The sequence below is a fragment of the Peromyscus maniculatus genome, chromosome 8, assembly GCF_049852395.1.
Source record: "Peromyscus maniculatus bairdii isolate BWxNUB_F1_BW_parent chromosome 8, HU_Pman_BW_mat_3.1, whole genome shotgun sequence".
Classification (NCBI taxonomy): domain Eukaryota; kingdom Metazoa; phylum Chordata; class Mammalia; order Rodentia; family Cricetidae; genus Peromyscus; species Peromyscus maniculatus.
In genome coordinates this window covers 60,940,425-60,959,296 of record NC_134859.1, presented here as the reverse complement: position 1 = coordinate 60,959,296, position 18,872 = coordinate 60,940,425, and the positions used below count along the sequence as shown (strand labels likewise).

At 54.6% G+C, this 18,872-nt stretch overlaps 3 protein-coding genes and 1 long non-coding RNA gene across 4 annotated transcripts in view; 3 read left to right on the top strand and 1 right to left on the bottom strand.

The window, feature by feature from the left end:
- Rtn4rl1 (reticulon 4 receptor like 1) overlaps positions 1–2,051 on the bottom strand; it is a 71,500-nt gene extending 69,449 nt beyond the window's left edge. The window contains exon 1 of the mRNA XM_006977381.4: positions 1,853–2,051. Within this exon, the coding sequence (XP_006977443.1) occupies positions 1,853–1,865 (13 nt within the window). The 5' untranslated portion in view covers positions 1,866–2,051. The remainder of the gene's footprint in view (positions 1–1,852) is intronic.
- The window catches only part of LOC143266913 (uncharacterized), a 220,731-nt gene that overhangs the window by 41,212 nt on the left and 160,647 nt on the right, over positions 1–18,872 (top strand). The window lies entirely within an intron of this gene.
- On the top strand, positions 5,787–17,646 carry Dph1 (diphthamide biosynthesis 1). The gene is made up of 13 exons (XM_006977379.4): positions 5,787–5,882; positions 9,670–9,822; positions 9,924–9,987; positions 11,502–11,623; positions 12,168–12,325; positions 12,468–12,589; positions 14,317–14,385; positions 14,733–14,889; positions 15,015–15,115; positions 16,083–16,161; positions 16,559–16,705; positions 16,856–16,962; positions 17,506–17,646. Exons 1-12 carry the CDS (start codon positions 5,822–5,824, stop codon positions 16,943–16,945), a joined length of 1,323 nt encoding a protein of 440 aa, XP_006977441.1. The 5' UTR covers positions 5,787–5,821; the 3' UTR covers positions 16,946–16,962; positions 17,506–17,646.
- Ovca2 (OVCA2 serine hydrolase domain containing) lies at positions 17,065–18,145 on the top strand. The gene is made up of 2 exons (XM_006977380.4): positions 17,065–17,290; positions 17,506–18,145. The coding sequence occupies exons 1-2, from the start codon at positions 17,107–17,109 to the stop codon at positions 18,003–18,005; spliced, it is 684 nt and encodes a 227-aa protein (XP_006977442.1). The 5' UTR covers positions 17,065–17,106; the 3' UTR covers positions 18,006–18,145.

The following is an 18,872-nucleotide window of genomic DNA, read 5'->3' as shown; positions in this document are numbered from 1 at the left end:
GCATTCCCCAGAATGCACTGGGGCTTACCTAGAGCAGGGCTTCTGGCTAGCAAAGATACCAGAGAGCTCCTCCCCGGGCACCTAAACCATATAAATAAAGTGTGTGGGCTGCTTTGTGGCTCATTCTTAACTGTAAACTGCCAAAAGACAAAAGACCCAAAGGGAAATGAGATGTCAGTTCTTCCCCATTATCTCCATCACAGACCTGCAGCCCAGACATGGCAGCCTTTTAAAAATTGCCTGGGAAGCCTTCCCCCACTAGAGCGAGTCTACATGCTCTATGCCTGGGCCTTTCAGACTCCGCTGTCTTCAGCTCTCCAAAATCACCTTCCTGTGCAGACACACTGGTCAACACTCCAGCACTGCTGAGTGCCTGAAATGACTTTCCATGTCTTTCTGCAGAGAAAGGAACTGGGGTGTCCACAGCAAAGCGTCTCCTCTAACTGCTGCAGAGACTTGCCCCACACCACAGCGAAAGGCTCTCCGCACTGTACCGACCCACGTGGAGGGCACAAGTCATACACAAGTTTGGGACTGTTCTTACACGATGGGGCAACCAAGCCTCCACGATTGCCTGAGGCTGGACCACCACTCAGCCTTTCCTGCTCATACGGAAGGCGTGGCTTCTTCACCCACCTGTCTGACCTGCTTATCTGGCTCTCCCCGGTCATCGGGTATCTGCTTCTGTCCGCCCATCATGGGGCTTCGCTTCCCCTACCTCTACCACCTCCCCCTGCCCGTTTTCTCCTTCCCCATCCTGCTGTGAGGTCAGAATCCTGTGCTTACGACACCTCGGTCTGTTGCCATGGAAACAGGGGCGGATTAAGGCTGGAGCGCGGAGCGCAGGGATCAGGCCCCTCCGCTACCTGAGCTCCCGCCTCAGCTAGCTCCCGCAGGGCGGGAGCAGCCAGCAGCAGACACCGCGGCTCAGCAGCCGCCGGGCCCAGGCTAGGGACAAGGGGGTCCCAGAGGGGCGCCACAACCAGCCCACTGGGACCTCGGAGCAAAGAGACACATGCAGAGGCGGGGAAGTGAGGGTGACGGGTCCGCGGGCTCACGTGTGGTCACCTGCCCTTTCTGGGCCGGAGGGACAGCACCCAGAACGGCAACCACGTGGGGGCGCGGCAGGACTTCCCCGGCACCCGCGCCAACTTTGCTGCGCTCCTGCTGCCGGGGAGTCTGGGCGAGGTGGTCGCCGAGCCAGCGCCCGTCAAGTTGAGCCTGGCTCCGGCCGCGCAACACCGCCAGCACGGCCTTCGCTGTCGCGTCCCTCTGATCTAGGCATTAGGAAAGTTTGAGGAACCGGACTTCTGGCGCTCGCCACTCCCCATCCTCGGTCTCTGAGTGCTCAGGGCTTGTCCCTGGGGATAAGGCTAGGATGCTAGGAAGATGCCGAGTTAGGACCTGCGGTGAGCGCCGGGGTCGCGCGCTGACTGACCGCTGGCTGCACCCGAGTGCGGGTGGTACCCGGCGCCGAAGCAGCAGAAGCAGAGGCGGATGCCCGCGCAGGGGATGGAGCATGCAAGTGCAAAACTTTATAATGGCAACAAAGCAAAGGTCCCCGGAGACCAGCTCCCTTTTTACCAAAGGCTTCTAGGCTGGTCTCTGAGCCCTCGAGACAGACCCCTGGGGCCTGGCCACTCGATCCATGAACAAACCCCGTGTTTCGCAACAGGCCACCAACGGGATCTCAGCTCCAGCAGCAGGCGCACGGCGGGTGTCTGTGACAAAAGGCAGCCAGCTAGCAGGGGGCTGCTTCCGGGACCCATTTCCCTGGAGCTCGACGGTTCGGGGACTTGAGGCTCTGCCCGGTTCCATTCAACTCCAACTTGCTCCCACGGTTCCCACTCACCTTTGCGAAGCATGTTGGCCGCGGGGCCGCCACTCCGAGGTCGGCCTAGGCGCGCTCCCTCCTGGGGTCCAAATTCAAATCCCTGGGCGCCAGCTGCAGCTAATCCGAGCGCGTCGAGGCGGGGGCAAGCCGGGAATCCGCTTGTGCCCGGCGACCCGGTCCCGCAGGGGCATGGTGAGCCCAAGCCCGGCGCCCAGGGCACCGGCACCCGCTAGCAACCGCGGCGCTACCAACCAACCCGGTGCGCTCGCTCAGCCCGGGGCGAGTGGCTTGCTCCGCCGAGCAGGCGGCCTGATTGTGCCGCCCCAAACACTTTGCAGGCGGTTTTGAGGGGGGACGCCGCCCCCTGGCCCGCCGGCCGATGTCCCCTCTTCCCCGCCCCCTCGGGCAGTGGCTGCTGCAAAAGGGCGCTCGTACGCACAGCCCAGCTCCGGGGAAAGCGCCCGGCGCGCGTTTGCAGGACCAAGCGATCTGCCGAGCGGGGCGCCTCCCTTCCTCCCCCCGGCTTCCCCCACCTCTCTTCCTCCTCCCTCCCTCCCTCCCTCGCTCTTCAGCTCCCTCCCTCCCGCTCTGTTCCCCGCCCCCGCTCACGGAGCGCCTCCCATACAAAATTTATGAAAGTGCTCTCAGCTCGCGGTGCGGAGCGCGGTCCTATTCCCAGGGCAGCAGCGCTCAGCCGTGCGGCGCCGCCTCCCAAGGTGTTTTCGCTGCACCTGCCCCCGGGGACGATCCTCGGCCCGCGTCCGTCCAAGTACCTGCCCTAGTCCTTGGCCAGTCGTCGGGCCACTAGAACCGCCCTCCCCGGCCCCGCAGGCTTCTCCGAGCACGCACCCGCAGCCCAGCCCCCGCCAGCTCGCCCTTCGCGGCTGGAGGTCATGGAGAGAAGCGGCTGGAAGCGTGTACCCGCCCGGAGTCCTGATCACAAGTCCAACACCCTTGTCCCGTCTCCTCCCTGACCGGTGCCCCTTCCTCCTGCAAGGCTCGACGGCTCTTCCCTGCCTGCCCAGAACAGCTCTGGCGAAATAGCGGTTTCCCCATGCCGAGTCCAAGACACTGTTCTTTTGGGGGAGATGTGCGGGACAGCTAGCATTCGAGGAGGTCCAGCTGAAAATCCTATAAGGAACTAATGCGAGTTCAGGTGGACTATCTCCGGCTGGAGGGCCCCTGGTCCCCACTGGTTCTATACAGACCCCGCCCGTGCCAGGATTCTCCAAACCGGGAGGAGGTACCTCCTGGAAAGCGGGTCCTGTAGGGGCCCTCTGGGCCAAGTGCCGAGAAGGTTCAAGCCAGCAGAGATCCTAGGTGGAGGCCGGCACCCCCTACTGGCCGGAGATAAGAAAGACTCTGAAAAAGGAAAAAAAGACTGGGCCAGGTCACTCATTGAACACATACATGTGTTATACTACGTGGAAATTCTGCTAGTGAAAAAGAGAAGGTCTTTGTCTTCCTGAAGTTTACATTCTATTAGGACCAATAAGAAAAGTCCAGATGAGATGGTAGTGCCTGGAAGAAAAACAAGCGGGGGGGGGGGGTTGCTCAGGAGCTGACCTGGGGTGGGGTTCCCGGTGGGGATGGAGCCAGTTTGACAGCAGCCATCTAAACAGAGATCTAGTACAAGTCCTCTGTGGACTCTGTGATAGGAAGATCAAAAGCAAGGCCATTATCATTCAGGCACTCAGTGCCCTAAGGCTTAAGCTCAGGACACAGGTCTCAGGACGATCAAAAGCATTTGATAGGAGAGAAGAAAGACCCACAAGCTAGGTTCAAACACAACAAAAGTTACAGCGGGAAGGGGCTGACTAGCAAGCGGCACCAGGTATGAAGGAGAATCGGAAGAGGTGCCCCTGAGGTCTGGGTTCAACAGGTTGAGAGGGGAGGGCACCCAGGGAGGATGGGACGCCAGGAGGGACAGAATGCACAAACGTTTGAAGATCCGGAGGAACCTTATTTAGGACATTCCTCAGCTTGGTCCTTCTAGGCTTGGGAACACAAAGTAACAGTCCCTGCCAGCTGTGGGGCTCTCCTGACCCTGCACCGCCTGAGTCCTGCCAGACTGAACTCTCCGACACTGAGCGCTGTGGAGGCAATCCAGAAAGCTAAGGCCCGGAGAGGTTAAACAGCTAGCTCAGAGCACCCAGGAATCAGAGACAAAGTGTGGGCGCCAATGAGGGCGTGTGATCGATCCCCTTTCCCACCTCCCCATGCCGCCTCCCCAGGACCCCCTGCCCCACAAACTCCAATATGTTGGGTAAAGCTGGGCGGCATGAGTGTGAGAAGCTGTTATTTTGGGATTCGGGAGGGCTGAACGCTGACTTGGAGTCCAGCCAGGGGATGGGGGTGGCTGTAGGTGGGTGCTGTGGTGTTATGGGGGAGGGGGTTACACTGAGCCCGCCTTCTCATCAGGCAGTGATTACTCAGACTTCTGAGTAACCCAGGAGGGGAGACCCCCATGGACAGACGGAAATATCCAAGCTGAATGGCAGCTTACCATTGTCCTGCACGGCCAGGTCTGAGGGACACACTCATGATTGATTGGAGCTGTGGTGTTCCTCCGTAACACCTGGCCTCATAACGGGGGCAGAGCTGCTCATTAGAGGTGGAAGCGGTACAGCAGTGTTAGGAGATGGGCATGCCTCTGACCAGGTAAGGCCCTAGGGGATGAGGCAGCTGTTGGGGAGAAGCCACCGCGCCATTGGTGACCATCTTTCCACCGTGGAAGTTAAAGCTAAAGCCAGAGAGGAAGCTGTCCACAGGGAGACTAGGTTTTGGTAGGTATGCCAAGGGGGCAGAGCGGGCGAAGGAGCTCAGACCCTGCACTCGGAGGGGTTGGGGATGTCCAGAGAAGCTGGAAGACATGGGAAGCCCAGGCTGAACTCTTATCAAGGTGAAGAAAGACTGTGTAATGATGAACACATCCTGAGCCAAGCCGTCCCTGTCCTCAGAGTGGCAGAGACTGGGGGGCACTGACCCTTTCCACCCCGTCCCTTGGCTGCTCACTCCCAGCCTGCCTAGCTATCTCTCCTCTAGCAGCCTCCCAGGCAAGGCCTGTCCCTGGCTGCTTGTTTTTACATCTCTCTGCACCTTAATTAGGGGTTTCCAAGCAGGGAGGGCCTCCAGGGGAGCCTTAGGCCACAGAGCTGTCTTAAAGGGACAGCTGTGCTCAGGGTACCACTGCAGAAAGAGGAGGATGGGGGGGGGGGGCGAGTTCGGAGTCCTGGTGACCACTGCTCTGTGGTGCAGACTGCGGAGGGTCAGCTCTGCGGGTGCTTTGTTCTTCCAAAGGTCAAGGCTGTCTCATTGACTGCTCTGCCTTCTCTTCGGGGTCCCAGGAGTGCTGTCCACCGATCAGAAAAAAAAAAAAAAAGGCTATTGCCTGAAGGACAGTCTAGACAGGGCAAAGGCTTGCCAGGACCCAGAAGGTTTAGGGAATTGGAGGCCTCAGGCTGCCCCATCCTTCCATGAAAGCCCTTTCAGTTTCCAGGCTCTTTTGAGTGCCAACTTCTCCCACGTCAACCCTCCACACGGTGGGCTCACAGCAATCCACACCAAGCTTGCAGCCTGGGAGCTGGGCTGGTGGGCACTAAGGCTCCATCTTGTTGGGATAGCAGTCCTCTGAGGAAGAGAAGGTGTTCATGTCAGCTGCTGCTTAGCAGAAAGAACGAGGGTGAGGGTGGGGAGCAACTGGAAGGCCCGGCAGGTCGGCAGAACCAGGCCAGGAAGAGCATGGGGACAAGGTCGCTCAGAAGGCAATTGCAGTGGTCTGAGACCACTAGGGGACAGCTTGAGTCCTGAGAGTCTAGACCTTTTGGACCCAAGGCAGACCATTGTAGCACCGCCCACATCTCTCTTTAGTCTCCGCCCTGCGCGAGTCCCCGCCCTTTGCTGGCCGCTCGGCGGTCGATTGTGCTGCCTGGGTTCTCCGCGTTCTTCCAGCACTGCCTTTTTGGTCCCCACGTGGGTCCCAGAGTGATGGCGGCGCTGGTTGTGTCGGAGACAGCGGAGCCAGGAAGCCGAGTCGGCCCTGGCAGAGGTGGGTGCAGCAACGCTGTGGCCTCCAGACCCGGTCAGGGACAGGGCGGGAGGTGACCCCTTTCTCCTTGAGACCCGAGAGTCTCATGCTGTTAGAAGTTCTGGGCTCCCACCACCGGAGCCCCAGGGACCAGTCTTTCGGGACGTGAAGAGCTGTCCCTCCTGGGAGTTTATGATCCTCAAGGCGAAACTACACCCTATCCGGGTTGGCAGACTGACCCCGGAAGAGTGACGGATAAGAGGGATCGGGGGAAGGGACGGTGGTGCGTTTTACAAGTAGACAAGGAATGCTTTCATTTATGCCAAGAGGCGCTTGGTGTCCTTCACTAGGCAGCGCCCACTAAATGCCAGCCCTGTGCTAGGTGTAGGGTCTAGAATACTCCCTTGACCTAAGGATCTCTACTCACCTGGGGGGCGGGGGATACTGATGCACACAGAAGATGACAGCCTTGGTAAAGAAGGAGGTGCCTCCTGCTCCTCACGCCTGCACGTGCCATGTCCAGAAAGACCTGTTTAAGATATTCTGCGGGGAAGCCGGCGAGTCTAAGCTAGTTTGTTCAAGGCCATGAAAACAACTGACCAAACGCTCTGACAGCGATAGTATTTAAATGTTGTCTCAGGGCCCCAGCCTACCAGGCTATAGAGTTCTTCAGGGTTCCCCTCCACCACAGTAGATGCAAGTACGGGTCTGGGGGGGGGGGACCCCTTCTATCACGGGTGCCCAAGCAGAAGTTCTGATACATAACACAGGCTCTGTAGTTATGGGATGACTAAGTTAATTTCTTGTCGTTTCACATCTCCAAACTGTTTGGTCCCGAGTGAGATACTATACTGGGGAGAACAGGATGTCCAGGATAAGCCCTTGCTGATGAGCCTCAGTATTTTTTTTAATCAGAAATTGAGTATTTTTTTTATTTAGTTTTTTTTAACACATTCATTTTTATTTATTTTACATTACTTATGCTTATTTGACGGTATGTGTCACAGTGCCTGTGGGGGGTCAGAGAACAACCAGAAGAGTCAGTTTTCTCCATGTGGGGCTCAGGAATGGAGCCCAGGTCCTTGACCTTGGAGACCGGCACCTTTACCCACTGAGCTGTCCTCTTCTGCTGGCTTCAGTATTTTCTGTTTTCTTCAAGGCCTTATTTGTATACCTCTCTGCCCAGGCTAGAGTGTTACTCCGAAGGTGTAAAGTCACTCTTCTTATCTGTCCGCTGATGGTACTAAAGTGTATTCTTTCTGGCCTTCCTAGGTTGAACATAAGGGCCACAGACTAGGGAACTTGTTAAGTGAATTCAATATATGGAGCTTATTTCCCTTTAATTAAAAAAAAAAGTTGTTTTTATTTGTTTGTTTATTTTTACTTATGTGTACGTGTGTCACCCGTGTGGGTGCCAGAAGAGGTCGGAAGATCCTGTCAGATTCCTCTGGAGCTGGAGTTACAGGTGGTTGTGAACTGCGCAATGAGGGTGCTGGGAATCAAACGCAGGACCTCTAGAAAAGCAGCTGGTGCTCTAACTACTGAGCTGCCCCGCCCCCAGCCCCGCCCCCAATTGTGGCTGTTTTGATACTCAATATGAGACTCACTGTAGCCTAGACAAACCACCATGACCACCACCAACAACAACAAAATTAAAAAGTTACACACACACACACACACACACACACACACATACATACACACGCGTATACACACACACAGAGGAGACAGATACTGGTGATTGAACCCAGGGCCTTGTACATGCTAAGCAAACAGTCTGAGTTATACAACCAATCCTTTTCACTTTTCATTTTGAGACAAAGTCTCAATTAGTTGGCTCAGGCTGGCTGTGAACTTTTGATTTTATTTTCCTGCCTAACTTCCCAAGTAGCAGAGATTACAGGCCTTCTGTACCATGCCCAGTGTGTGTGTGTGTGTGTGTGTGTGTGTGTGTGTGTGTGTGTGTGTAGGCCAGAGGTCAGTGTCAGGTACCTTGCTTTCTCCACCTTCTTCTTTTTAATTAAAAAAAAATTTTTTTTTAAGCCAGGCATGGTGGTACTCTTTTAATCCCGGCACTTGGGAGGCGGAGGCAGGTGGATTTCTGAGTTTGAGACCAGCCTGGTCTACAGAGTGAGTTCCAGGACAGCCAAGGCTACACAGAGAGACTCTGTTTCAGAAAAAAAAAAGAATAAAATAAACATGTGTTTGTTATGTACATGTGCAGCAGCACATGTGTGGGGATCATGACATCACTCAGGGGTCCGTTCTCTTTTCACCATATTGGTGCAGAGAATTGAACTCAGGTCCTCAGACTTAGAGGCAGGCACCTTTATGCTGAGTCATCTTTCAGTCCGCCACCTTCATTTTTTCTTTTTAATATTTACTTATTATATATACATTGTTCTGCCTTTATTTTTGCCTGCACGCCCGAAGAGGAGCAGCCAGTGCTCTTAACCACCGAGCCATCTCTCCAGGTCCTTCATTATTATTATTATTATTATTATTATTATTATTATTACTTTAAGATTTATTTTTTGCTGGTGTGGCACACGCCTTTAATCCCAGCACTCGGGAGGCAGAGGCAGGAGCATCTCTGTGAGTTCAAGATCATCCTGGTCTACAGAGTGAGTTCCAGGACACGCTCCAAAACTACACAGAGAAACCCTGTCTCGGGGGGGGGGGGGGGGGGGGAAAGAGAGAGATTTATTTTTTATTTATGTGTGTGTTTCTTGTATGTACACGTGAGCAGGGACCCCAGGAGGCCAGAAGTGGGTGCTGGATCCCCTGGAGTTGGAGTCACAGGCTGTTGTCATAACAAGTGCTCACAGCTGTGAGCTGGCTCTCCAGCAGCCCACTTTCCCTTTCTGATGCAGTCTGCCAGTGAAACTGGAGCTCATTGATTTGCTGAGGCTGGCTGTCCAACAAGCCACAGCACTGGGATTGTAGGCCTGCGTGGTGACCAGCCTTCTCCTTTTTTGGGGAGTGGGGGGGTGTCTTGGTTTAAGACAGGTTTCTCTGTGTAACAGTGCTGTCCTGTCCTGTCCTGGGACTCACTCTGTAGACCAGGCTGGCCTCGAACTCACAGAGATCCCGAGTGCCATCACTGCTGCCTGTGTGTGTGTGTGTGTGTGTGTGTGTGTGACCAGGGTTTTTTTGGTGTGAGTGCTGGGGATCTGAACTGAAGTTCTCATGCCCATGTGATAAGCGCTTTACCTTTTCTTCACCCTCGATGTTTGTGGGGTTTTTTTTTGTTGTTGTTTTCTGAGACAGGGTCTCTCTATGTCACTCTGGATGACTTGGAGCTCGCTATATAAGTCAGGCTAGCCTCAAATTTAGAGATGGGTTTTTGGTTTTTTTGAGACAAGGTTTAATGTCCTTGCTGGTCTTGACACCTGATTCTCCTGCCTCAGGGGTACACCCCACTACGTCCAGCTTTATTATCCTTTTAAATGAGGAGGGGATGAAGGCATGAATTAGTCAATGTGGGCCAAGTCCATGGGACTTCTGGGTCACCAGACTCACTCTCCTTTGCTTTTTAGTCTTTTCTGTGCCGTTGCTAGTCCTGAGGAGTGAGCCATACCCCTATTTATGACTGCTAGTAATCTCCCGGCATAGAAGTAAATTATGCAGGTTTCCCCCTGGTTTGTGGGCTGTCTCTGTCTGTAGGATGAATTCAGTTGAAGCAAAAGCTGGGTGGATGTCCTTTGTGTGTGGAATCTGGGCCTTCGGTCTAGAGTCAACAGATGAAGTGACTCTGGCGGCCTGTGGTCTAGGGCAGATGCAGACTCGGGCTTTATGTTTGTTCTAGGTCGCGTCTCTCGGGGTCGACTGGCCAATCAGATCCCCCCTGAGATCCTGAACAACCCCCAGCTGCAGGCTGCCGTCCAAGCCCTGCCTTCGAACTACAACTTTGAGATCCCCAAGACCATCTGGAGGATCCAACAAGCCCAGGCCAAGAAGGGTGAGCCCCCAAAGGATGGAGCTGGGGTGCCTGCCCAGACGCAGCCATGTCCCTGTGTCCCATTTCTGGCCGTCTGCCTTCATGTCTTCTTTGCCTTGCAGTGGCTTTACAGATGCCGGAAGGCCTCCTCCTCTTTGCCTGCACCATTGTGGATATCTTGGAAAGGTGAGGCTTGGGCACTGGAGAGCCAGCTGAGTCTCTGCCCAGTAGTTATGCCTGCTGGCACCGTCTTGTCTTCTGGACCATTGGCTAGCCTCTGAGCCTCTGACAAGCGGATGCGCACAAAGGGAAAAACTCAACACAGAGGTCCCTTCCCCGTATAATCCGGACAAGTGCAAAGAAGTTAGTTCCAGTTTCTAGGTCAGAACAGGTGGTAGCATCTGGGAGGAACCTAAGTGGGTGAGGGTCTGGCTGTCAAGGGTGGCGGCAGAGAGTGGGGGGTGAGGGGCTGGGGAGTGGAAGAGGGTGGGTGCATCTTCTTCTCAGACTCAGTTTGGGTGGGAGTAGGCATGGGTGGCAGAGGAGAGAGATGCCTAGGGAAAGGTATTCCATTCCTCTCCCCCTCCTAAGTTTCTTCATGACAATGAGCCATTGCTGGGGGGGTGGGGGGAGCAGCCTGCTCTCAGCCATCTGGAGCCAGCATGAGCAGGGGAGGGGGGGGATGAAGGAAGGGGAGGTCATCTCCTGCTGAGAACCTCCTACTTCCCTGCTGCTGCCCTCACCCCTCTCCCCCCCTGCCACCACAGACCCACTTCCCGCTCCCACCCTCTTGCCCCTTGGGGATGCTCTCTGGGGCTCAGGCCAATTTGCATACATTTTAATCTATAAAAAATTAAGTGCTCTGGCTGACTCAGAGCCTGGGCTGCATTCTAAGGAGCTGAATAATCGGCTTCTGTGCACAGCCTGATTTGGGGAAGGGGGTGGAGGAGGGGGCAGATTGGCAGCGGTTCAGCTTCCCCCACTACACCCCAGAGGAGGAATGGGGGAGCCCAGCCACAAAGCCAGCATCTATGCTCAGGTATGGCCTCTCCCGGGAGAGCTCAGCCTCCTGCTCTGTCCCAGCGGTGAGTTTAGGGCTGCAGGGTCTTTCCTACCCACCCTGCCCCCCAGTGATTCAGGCCTGGCAGCAGATCTCATAACAATGTGCTGTCCAGAGCCCACTCTTCCTGATGCATGAGGAGTGTGGGCAGCGCCATGTGCTGTGGGGGAGCTGTACATGGGTCCTCCCCATCTTGGGGGCACCTATGGCCTTGCCTAAGGGTGGGTAGCTGGTGGGGCCTGGGGAAGGTGTGCCCATGTGTATCCACACATCCATGCCCACACAAACAACAGTACCAGAGCTTGTGGGGGGCTGGGGGGTGGGGGGGAATCTTTCCCTGCCCTGGGAAGGGTGAATCAGTCTCGGGGTCCACGTTGGACTCTGCACGTGCACTTCTATGGGGTAGGGAGGGGTCCTGCTTGCAGTCTAGGGCTGGACAGGGTGCTGCAGACATATCCTCACACAGCAACTGTTCCAGGAGCCGCTGCCAGGGCCGAGGGAGGTGGCAGCTGCACCCTCCTACTCTTGGTTGGCAGCTGCCAACTCAAGGACTTAGAAGATGTGGGTCCCGAGGCACCTCCAGAGTTAGGACTGTCTCCTTGTGTTGCTGGGCCATTGTTTCCCCACCCCCACCCTCCAGGTTCACAGAGGCGGAAGTGATGGTGATGGGTGATGTGACCTATGGGGCCTGCTGTGTAGATGACTTCACTGCAAGGGCCTTGGGAGTCGACTTTCTGGTGCACTATGGCCACAGCTGTCTAGGTATGGTGGGCTGGGACACCAATCCTGGCAGGGAGGCAGGCTGCAGGCTAAATCTCCATTATGGGTTCTTCTTGTTATATCTATTTGCAAGCACAGAATCCATTCGGGTTTCCAGGATGGCTTTGGCCTTTCTGCTTGGCTGGTGACTCTTTCCTCTGGATTTGGCTGCCTTGGAAATCCTGCTACTGTCTCAGATGTGCATGTTGGATGTTTTTGTTTGTTTGTTTGAGACAGTCTTACTCTGTAGCCCAGGAAGGTCTGGAACCTAACAGCTGTCTTCCTGTTTTAGCTTCCCAGGTGCTAGGATTACAGGTGTGAGTTACCACACCTGGCAGATGCAGGTGTTTGAAAGGCTGTTGATGGTAGAACAGACTGGGTACCCAGCTAAGTGATGAGAAAGAGTTCCAGGAGACTGTGATCCACCCTTCTCCCCTAGTCCCTCCCAAGTCAAAGCCACTGTCCTGGCCACTTTTAAGATTGGGACTGGGCCAGGCTTCCTGCTCCTCCTGCTTTTTAGAACACTTTTTTGAACTCTTCTCTGTAGTTCCCATGGACATGTCAGTCCAAGACTTCCGTGTGTTGTATGTCTTTGTGGATATCCGGATAGATACTACCCACCTTCTGGACTCGGTCCGCCTCACCTTTACCCCAGGCACTTCACTTGCTCTGGTCAGCACTATTCAGTTTGTGTCAACCCTGCAGGTAAGTAGATGAAGGACTGCTAGCTTCCCATGGGGTAGAGAGGGTACTCCAGGGTGCTCCTGGGCCTGGTGTTCTGGGCTCTTCCTCTCTGGCCTTGGCTTTCTCCCAGCTACTTGTTTCCCGTCCTTCCTTATCAATACAGGCAGCCGCACAGGAGCTGAAAGCTGATTATCATGTCAGTGTCCCACAGTGCAAGCCCCTGTCCCCTGGGGAGATCCTAGGCTGCACATCCCCTCGACTACCCAAGGATGTGGATGCTGTTGTGTAAGTTAAAAATGGAGGCTAGTTTGTAGAGACACACAAAACATACTCAGGGAAGGAGCCTGAGGCTCCTGGTACAGGAAAAGAGGCTGAGTCTGAAGCTCCTAACCTGTGTGCTCAAGGTCACCTTGCAAGATGGAGCCCAAGTGGGGACCACACTTCAGGTTGACTGGAACCTTCCCGTGTTCCATCCTTCATCCAGAAGGCTATGCCTAGGGTGGAGACGGAACTCCGAAGGCCTGATGGGGGGATTAGGATGGGCAGAAATGGAGGGAATATAATTGGAGAAGATGGATGGGCACGCCCAGGCTGCAGCCCCATTAATTTAGCATCCGGACAGCTAACAAGCAGGAGCAGCGTGTCTCCTGCCGCCTAATTATTTTAGGTAATGGAAATGCTTAATGTTGTGTGAATGCAGCCAGCCTCAGAGCCGACAGCTCCTCTGGAGGGGAGTTCTTTCCTAGCTAATGGCAAGAAAGGTGGGAGGGGCGCTTGACTCAGTCCCGCCCCGGGAGCTTTGGGTACTGGTCCTGCATAGGATATTCCTGCCCTTAGCCCCACTTCAGGCCTTCCGTAGCCCCGACCTGGCAGCCCTGTTCCCTGAGGGCCATTGCCTTGTACGTGTGCCAGTATAATGGATGCTCTTCATCCGGGGCTTCAAGGTGTGTGTTGAGGGAGATACCCTGAGTGTTGGCCTGTTCTACAGAGTGAGTTCCAGGACAGCCAGGGCTACATAGAAACCCTGTCTTAAAACAATAACAACAACAAAAAGAAACAAAAGGACATGAGTCACTATACCTGGCTTGAGCAAGTGTATTAGGGTCCTTAGACCCTGGATGTTTCCTGTAAATGGCGACAGTGTGGGTGTGTTTTACTTAGTTCGGGCCTGGCAATCAGAAGACCAGGAAATAGCAGCTCTTAAAGCTCAGCATTGGGCCGGCGCTGGTTTGGTTCAAGAGCAGCCTCTGTGCACCCTGGAGCCTCCTCCATGGCCTCTATAACATAAGTTAAAGTTTTGTATGTCTTTATTTATTTACTTTGGATTTCTGAGACAGGGTTTCCCTGTGCAGCTCTGGTTGTCCTGGAACTCACTCTGTAGACCAGGCTGGCCTCGAACTCAGAGGTCCACCTCCTTCTGCCTCCTGAGTGCTGGGGTTAATAAAGGTGTGCGCCACTACTACTTAGTGGGTCACCACCACCCAGCTTCTTTAATTTTCCTGTATGAGTGTTTTGCCTTCATGTATGTCTGTTTGCGACGTGTGTGCCTGGTCCATGTGGAGGTCAGAAGAGGGCATCAGGTCCTCTAGCATAGGAGTTACAGGTGGCTTTGAGCCACAGTGTAGGTGCTGTGAATGGAACCCAGGTCCTCTGAAAGAGCCATCTCCAGCCCTGAGTATAGATAACATCTTGAACACAACTTCTTATGTCTGTGTTGATCTTAATAAAAGAGAAACTGTCCCTCAGCTTTCAAATTAGGCTCTCCTGGGCCCAGGCGGCCTTTCATTGGCCCTGGTACTTCCTTTACTTTTCCCACAGAAGCCTGGACACCCAGCTAGAAGTGTTTCCTAGGCATCTAAGTCCAGGTCCTTACTTACATATGGGAGGCCTAAGGTGCATTGAGGACTGTCTCAGCAGCATGGGTGGCTGAGGACTCAGTCATCTGGACCTGTAAGCCAGGGTACCCCCTGTGCTCCCCCATACCACACTTACACACTCTCTCCTCTTTGTAGGTATCTTGGAGATGGCCGCTTCCATCTGGAGTCTGTCATGATTGCCAACCCTAATGTCCCTGCTTACCGGTATGGGCTGGGGAGGGCTGGCCATCTGAGGCAGGGTGAGAATCTCTGCCCTGGAGGCCTGCCACAGGCTGTTCCACACTCCCTGTTCACTAAATGCAGCCATCCCTAACTGAGGCACCTCTGGGATTTAGACCCGGCACTGCTGTGGCCTACCTGGGAGTCATACCACGCCCCTAAAACTCTGCCTTGCTCTCCCCCGCTCTAGCTGTGGTGGGGCTGATCTCCTCATTACAATCCTTATTCCTGCCTGGGGCCAGATTTCTTAATTACTTGCTTAGGTCCTGTGTCAGGAAACCTCTTGGCCAGGGTGGCTCTGGCTGTCACAGTGACCCTGGCACCTTTTCCAGGTACGACCCATACAGCAAAGTCCTATCCAGAGAGCACTATGACCATCAGCGCATGCAGGCCATTCGCCAGGAAGCCATTGCTGCGGCACGCTCAGCCAAGTCCTGGGGCCTTATTCTGGGAACGTTGGGCCGACAGGGTAGTCCCAAGATCCTGGAGGTGAGAGACTCAGCATCAGGAGGAGGGGGCTGACAGGAAAGTAGCTGGAAAACTCTGTCGGCCAAAGTATCTGGCTTTGGCTCTTTCATCACAGAGACTCCAACTGGGCCTCCTTCTTCCAACAGCACTTGGAATCTCGGCTCAAAGACCTGGGACTTCCCTTCGTGAGGCTTTTGCTGTCTGAGATCTTCCCCAGCAAGCTCAGTCTACTTCCCGGGGTGGATGTGTAAGTTCCCGCACCTTGCCTATGTAGGGTGACCAGCTAAAGGGAGCTTAGGAATCAGGTTCTGCCTAGCACAGACTTAAGGCTACAGCCAGTGGGAATTGCATGTGTTGTCCTGACATTTTAGTATTTATCAAGCACCTGTCTAGCAGGGGCCCCCCTTGACCATGGGCCACCTGCATTGTCTGACCATCATAGTAGTCTGTGGGATGAGTGTGTGTGAGGGTACTGTGTACAAACTTTGGTTCTAGGGGAGGTATCTACCCACAAATGAACTACCCCCAGAAAGCTCTTAGGGTTCTGGGGAGACAGATGGCTTATGGAGTAAAGGTCTGATGATGGCTTGAGCCTGATTCACTTAAGGGGAAAGTTTTCCTTTCCTTTTGTTCTTTTTTCTTTTGATTTGTTGAAATAAGGTTTCTCCGTGTAAAAGCTCTGGACATCCTGGAACTTGCTTTGTAGATCAGGCTGGCCTCGAACTCACAGGATCCACCTGCCTCTGCCTCCTGAGTGCTGGGATTAAAGGCGTGTGCCACCACTGCCTGGCTGGAAATTTTTTTTTCTCCAAATTTTGCATGTGTGGAGCTCTAGTGTCCACCCTCAGGTGCTATCCCCCCTCTCTCTTTTCTGAGACACAGTCTCTCACTGACCTGGAGCTTGCCAAGTAGGCTAGCTTGCAATCCACCTGTCTAGGCCTCCCTAGTGCTGGGGTACAAGTGAATATGACACACACAGACACACACACTATTTTTATTTTATTATTTATTTATTATTTATTTATGCAATGGTTCTGGGAGTTAAGGTCAAGACCTTGGCTTACAAGGCAAGCACTTTAGAGTTAGTTATCTTCCCAACAGTATAGTACTCCTAACAATAGAATCAATACATCCTGTTGACAAATGGTCATGTTCTTCAGTGTGGTACCTCAGAAAGAGGTGGCCTCCATGTCAAGCCTGACTTCTTTCCTTAGGTGGGTGCAGGTGGCGTGTCCACGCCTCTCCATTGACTGGGGTTCAGCCTTCCCCAAGCCACTGCTGACACCCTACGAGGTAACCACCACATTGGAAAATCCGCAGGAGAGTGGGCTCTGTACCTCCCGTCAAGAGAGGGGTGTGAGATGGCTGGCATCGTGAGCACATTCTGGGGTTGGCCACCATCTTCTTGTGTAGCCTTTTTTGTTTGTATTTAAGGACTGGTCCTGATACTTGGTCTATACTGTTGGTAGTAGCCCAGGCTGGCCGCAGTTTACGGAGTGCTGGGAGGCAAGAGCCGCCACACCTGACTCACTGTGTAAATGAGTCTCACCTCACATTTCTTTTTTTTTTTTAGTATATATTATATAATAATTATATCCTAAGAAGAATACTACCTTTCTTAGGCTGTGGTCAAATTTACTAATGCAGAGGGAAAAAAAAATTCTATCTTTGTCTTGTTTTTCTTCTCTAGGCGGCCGTGGCCCTGAAGGACATTTCCTGGCAGGAGCCCTACCCTATGGACTTCTACGCCGGCAGCTCCTTAGGGCCGTGGACAGTGAATCACGGTCGGGCCCCCGGTCCCCGGGATGGCTCCCGGGGTGTCGGCCAGCCGGGCAAGGTAGGCGGGGACTTCACCGAGGGCGGAGTTGACTTAGGCTGACTCCCCAGCGACGTGAGCCACGGCCGCCGCCCTGAGGACGCCCAGGAAAGTGCAAGTTTGCCGGGTGGAGGTCGCAGTAGTGAGACCTGGATTTGTGGGCCACCTCAGGTGCAGCCGGGGTCAAGAGGCCCGTCCCCAGCCCAGGCCTGTGAGGGCTGCCGCTGCGCAGAGCAGACGACCGCACCGCCCGCTCCCTGAGACGCCGCGGGTCGCAGGTATTTACGGCCACGCCCCACCGTTTTGTCTCGGAAGCCCCGCCCTCTCCGAGTCCCCGCCCCCTGGGTGTTGCCCGCCCGGGCCCCGCCCCTCCCAGGTTCCACTTCCGCCCAGGGAAGGCCCGCTTCCGGTGGCTCTGCGGCATGGCTGCGCGGCGGCCCCTGCGAGTGCTGTGCCTGGCGGGCTTCCGGCAGAGCGAGCGGGGCTTCCGCGAGAAGACCGGAGCGCTGAGAAAGGCGCTGCGGGGCCGCGCAGAGCTCGTGTGCCTCAGCGGGCCGCACCCGGTCCCCGAGGCAGCAGCTCCCGAGGGCGCCGGGCCAGACTCCGGTGAGACAAGCACCGGGGCCTCTCGGTTCTTCTCACCCGGCCCCGTTAACTCGGGTCCAGCCTGCGCTTCCGGATTTCCTCCTTTATCTCTGTCCGGTATCTCTTCCCCTCTCCCTACCAAGTCTCCTGGTCCCGTCTTTCCCAAGCTCTGCCCCCTCTCTTTCTCCCTGGCCCCCTCTAACCCTGACCCTGTGCTCTTCTCCATCTGCTTCTAGGGCCCTGTGCTCCGGAGGATCAGCCTCGAGGCTGGTGGTTTTCTGAACAGGAAGCAGATGTTTTCTCCGCGCTGGAAGAGCCTACAGCATGCAGGGGTTTGGAGGCGGCCCTGGATACGGTGGCACAGGCCCTGAACACGCTGGGACCTTTTGACGGACTTCTTGGCTTCAGCCAGGGGGCTGCACTAGCAGCTTTTGTGTGTGCCCTGAGTCAGGCAGGCGATCCCCGCTTCCCCTTGCCGCGATTTACCATACTTGTGTCGGGGTTCTGTCCCCGAGGCCGTGGCTTTAAGGAATCCACCCCGCAGAGCCCCTTGTCACTGCCTTCGCTTCATGTTTTTGGGGACACTGATCGAGTGATCCCTTCTCAGGAGAGTGTGCAGTTGGCTAGCCATTTCCTTGACGCCGTCACCCTCACCCACTCTGGCGGTCACTTCATTCCAGCAGCTGCAGCCCAGCGTCAGGCATACCTCAAGTTCTTGGACCAGTTTTCAGAGTGAAGGATCAACAAATGTCTCTGCACTGCGCCCACTTGCTCTTGCAGCCAGTTGTCTAATGCCTTCCGGTTGTTAAGCTAGTGGACTCTCCACTGTGGCACTCTTACCGTGGCTAGTTGAAAGACAACTATCAGTTCTCAGGACTCACATAAACCCTGTCCTTTACTGGAGCAAAGAGGAACAGGCAGCCTTAATAGACGTCATTTATGATAAACATGAGAAAGAAGGCCGGAAAGCCCATGAGAGGAAAGTGATGTGCAAGCAGGGGCCGGCACCCTTGCGATTGGCCCACAATAAAGTGGTTTAAGATTCTGAGTATCTTTTTCCTGGCACAGACCCCAGGGCAGCGCCAAGCTAGGAATTGCTTGCAGTTCCGAGGCCCCCCCCCCCCCCCATTTTTGTTCCACTTTTGGTGGAACTTACTTTTTAAATTTTTGTGTCTTAAAATTCTGCTTACTTATTTTGTGTATGTGCGTACACAAGCCATGACCGTGTGGAGGTTAGAGGAGAACCAGAGGGCGTTGATTCTCTCCTCCAACCATGTGAGTCCAGAGTGGAACTCTGATTATCCGGCTTGGCAACTCATGCCTTTACCGGCTGAGCCGTTTCACCATCCTTTGGTGGGAGTCTTAAGTCCCAGACCAAAGAAGCCGGAGGTCTTGGTGACAGAATCAGTTTTTACGTCTGAAGAGGCTGGGGAAAGAACACTTGGCAAGGCTCTGCCTGAGTCGTCAACTTTTAGGCTTCCTAGATCCTGGTACCTGAGAATCTGGAGTTGGTTTCTTTTGGTTCCTGGCCCTGCCTGTCCTTTGCTTTCTCTTCCGTACCTTCTCAACTCTGAGCTTGAAGGCATGGATAGTACCAGATGTT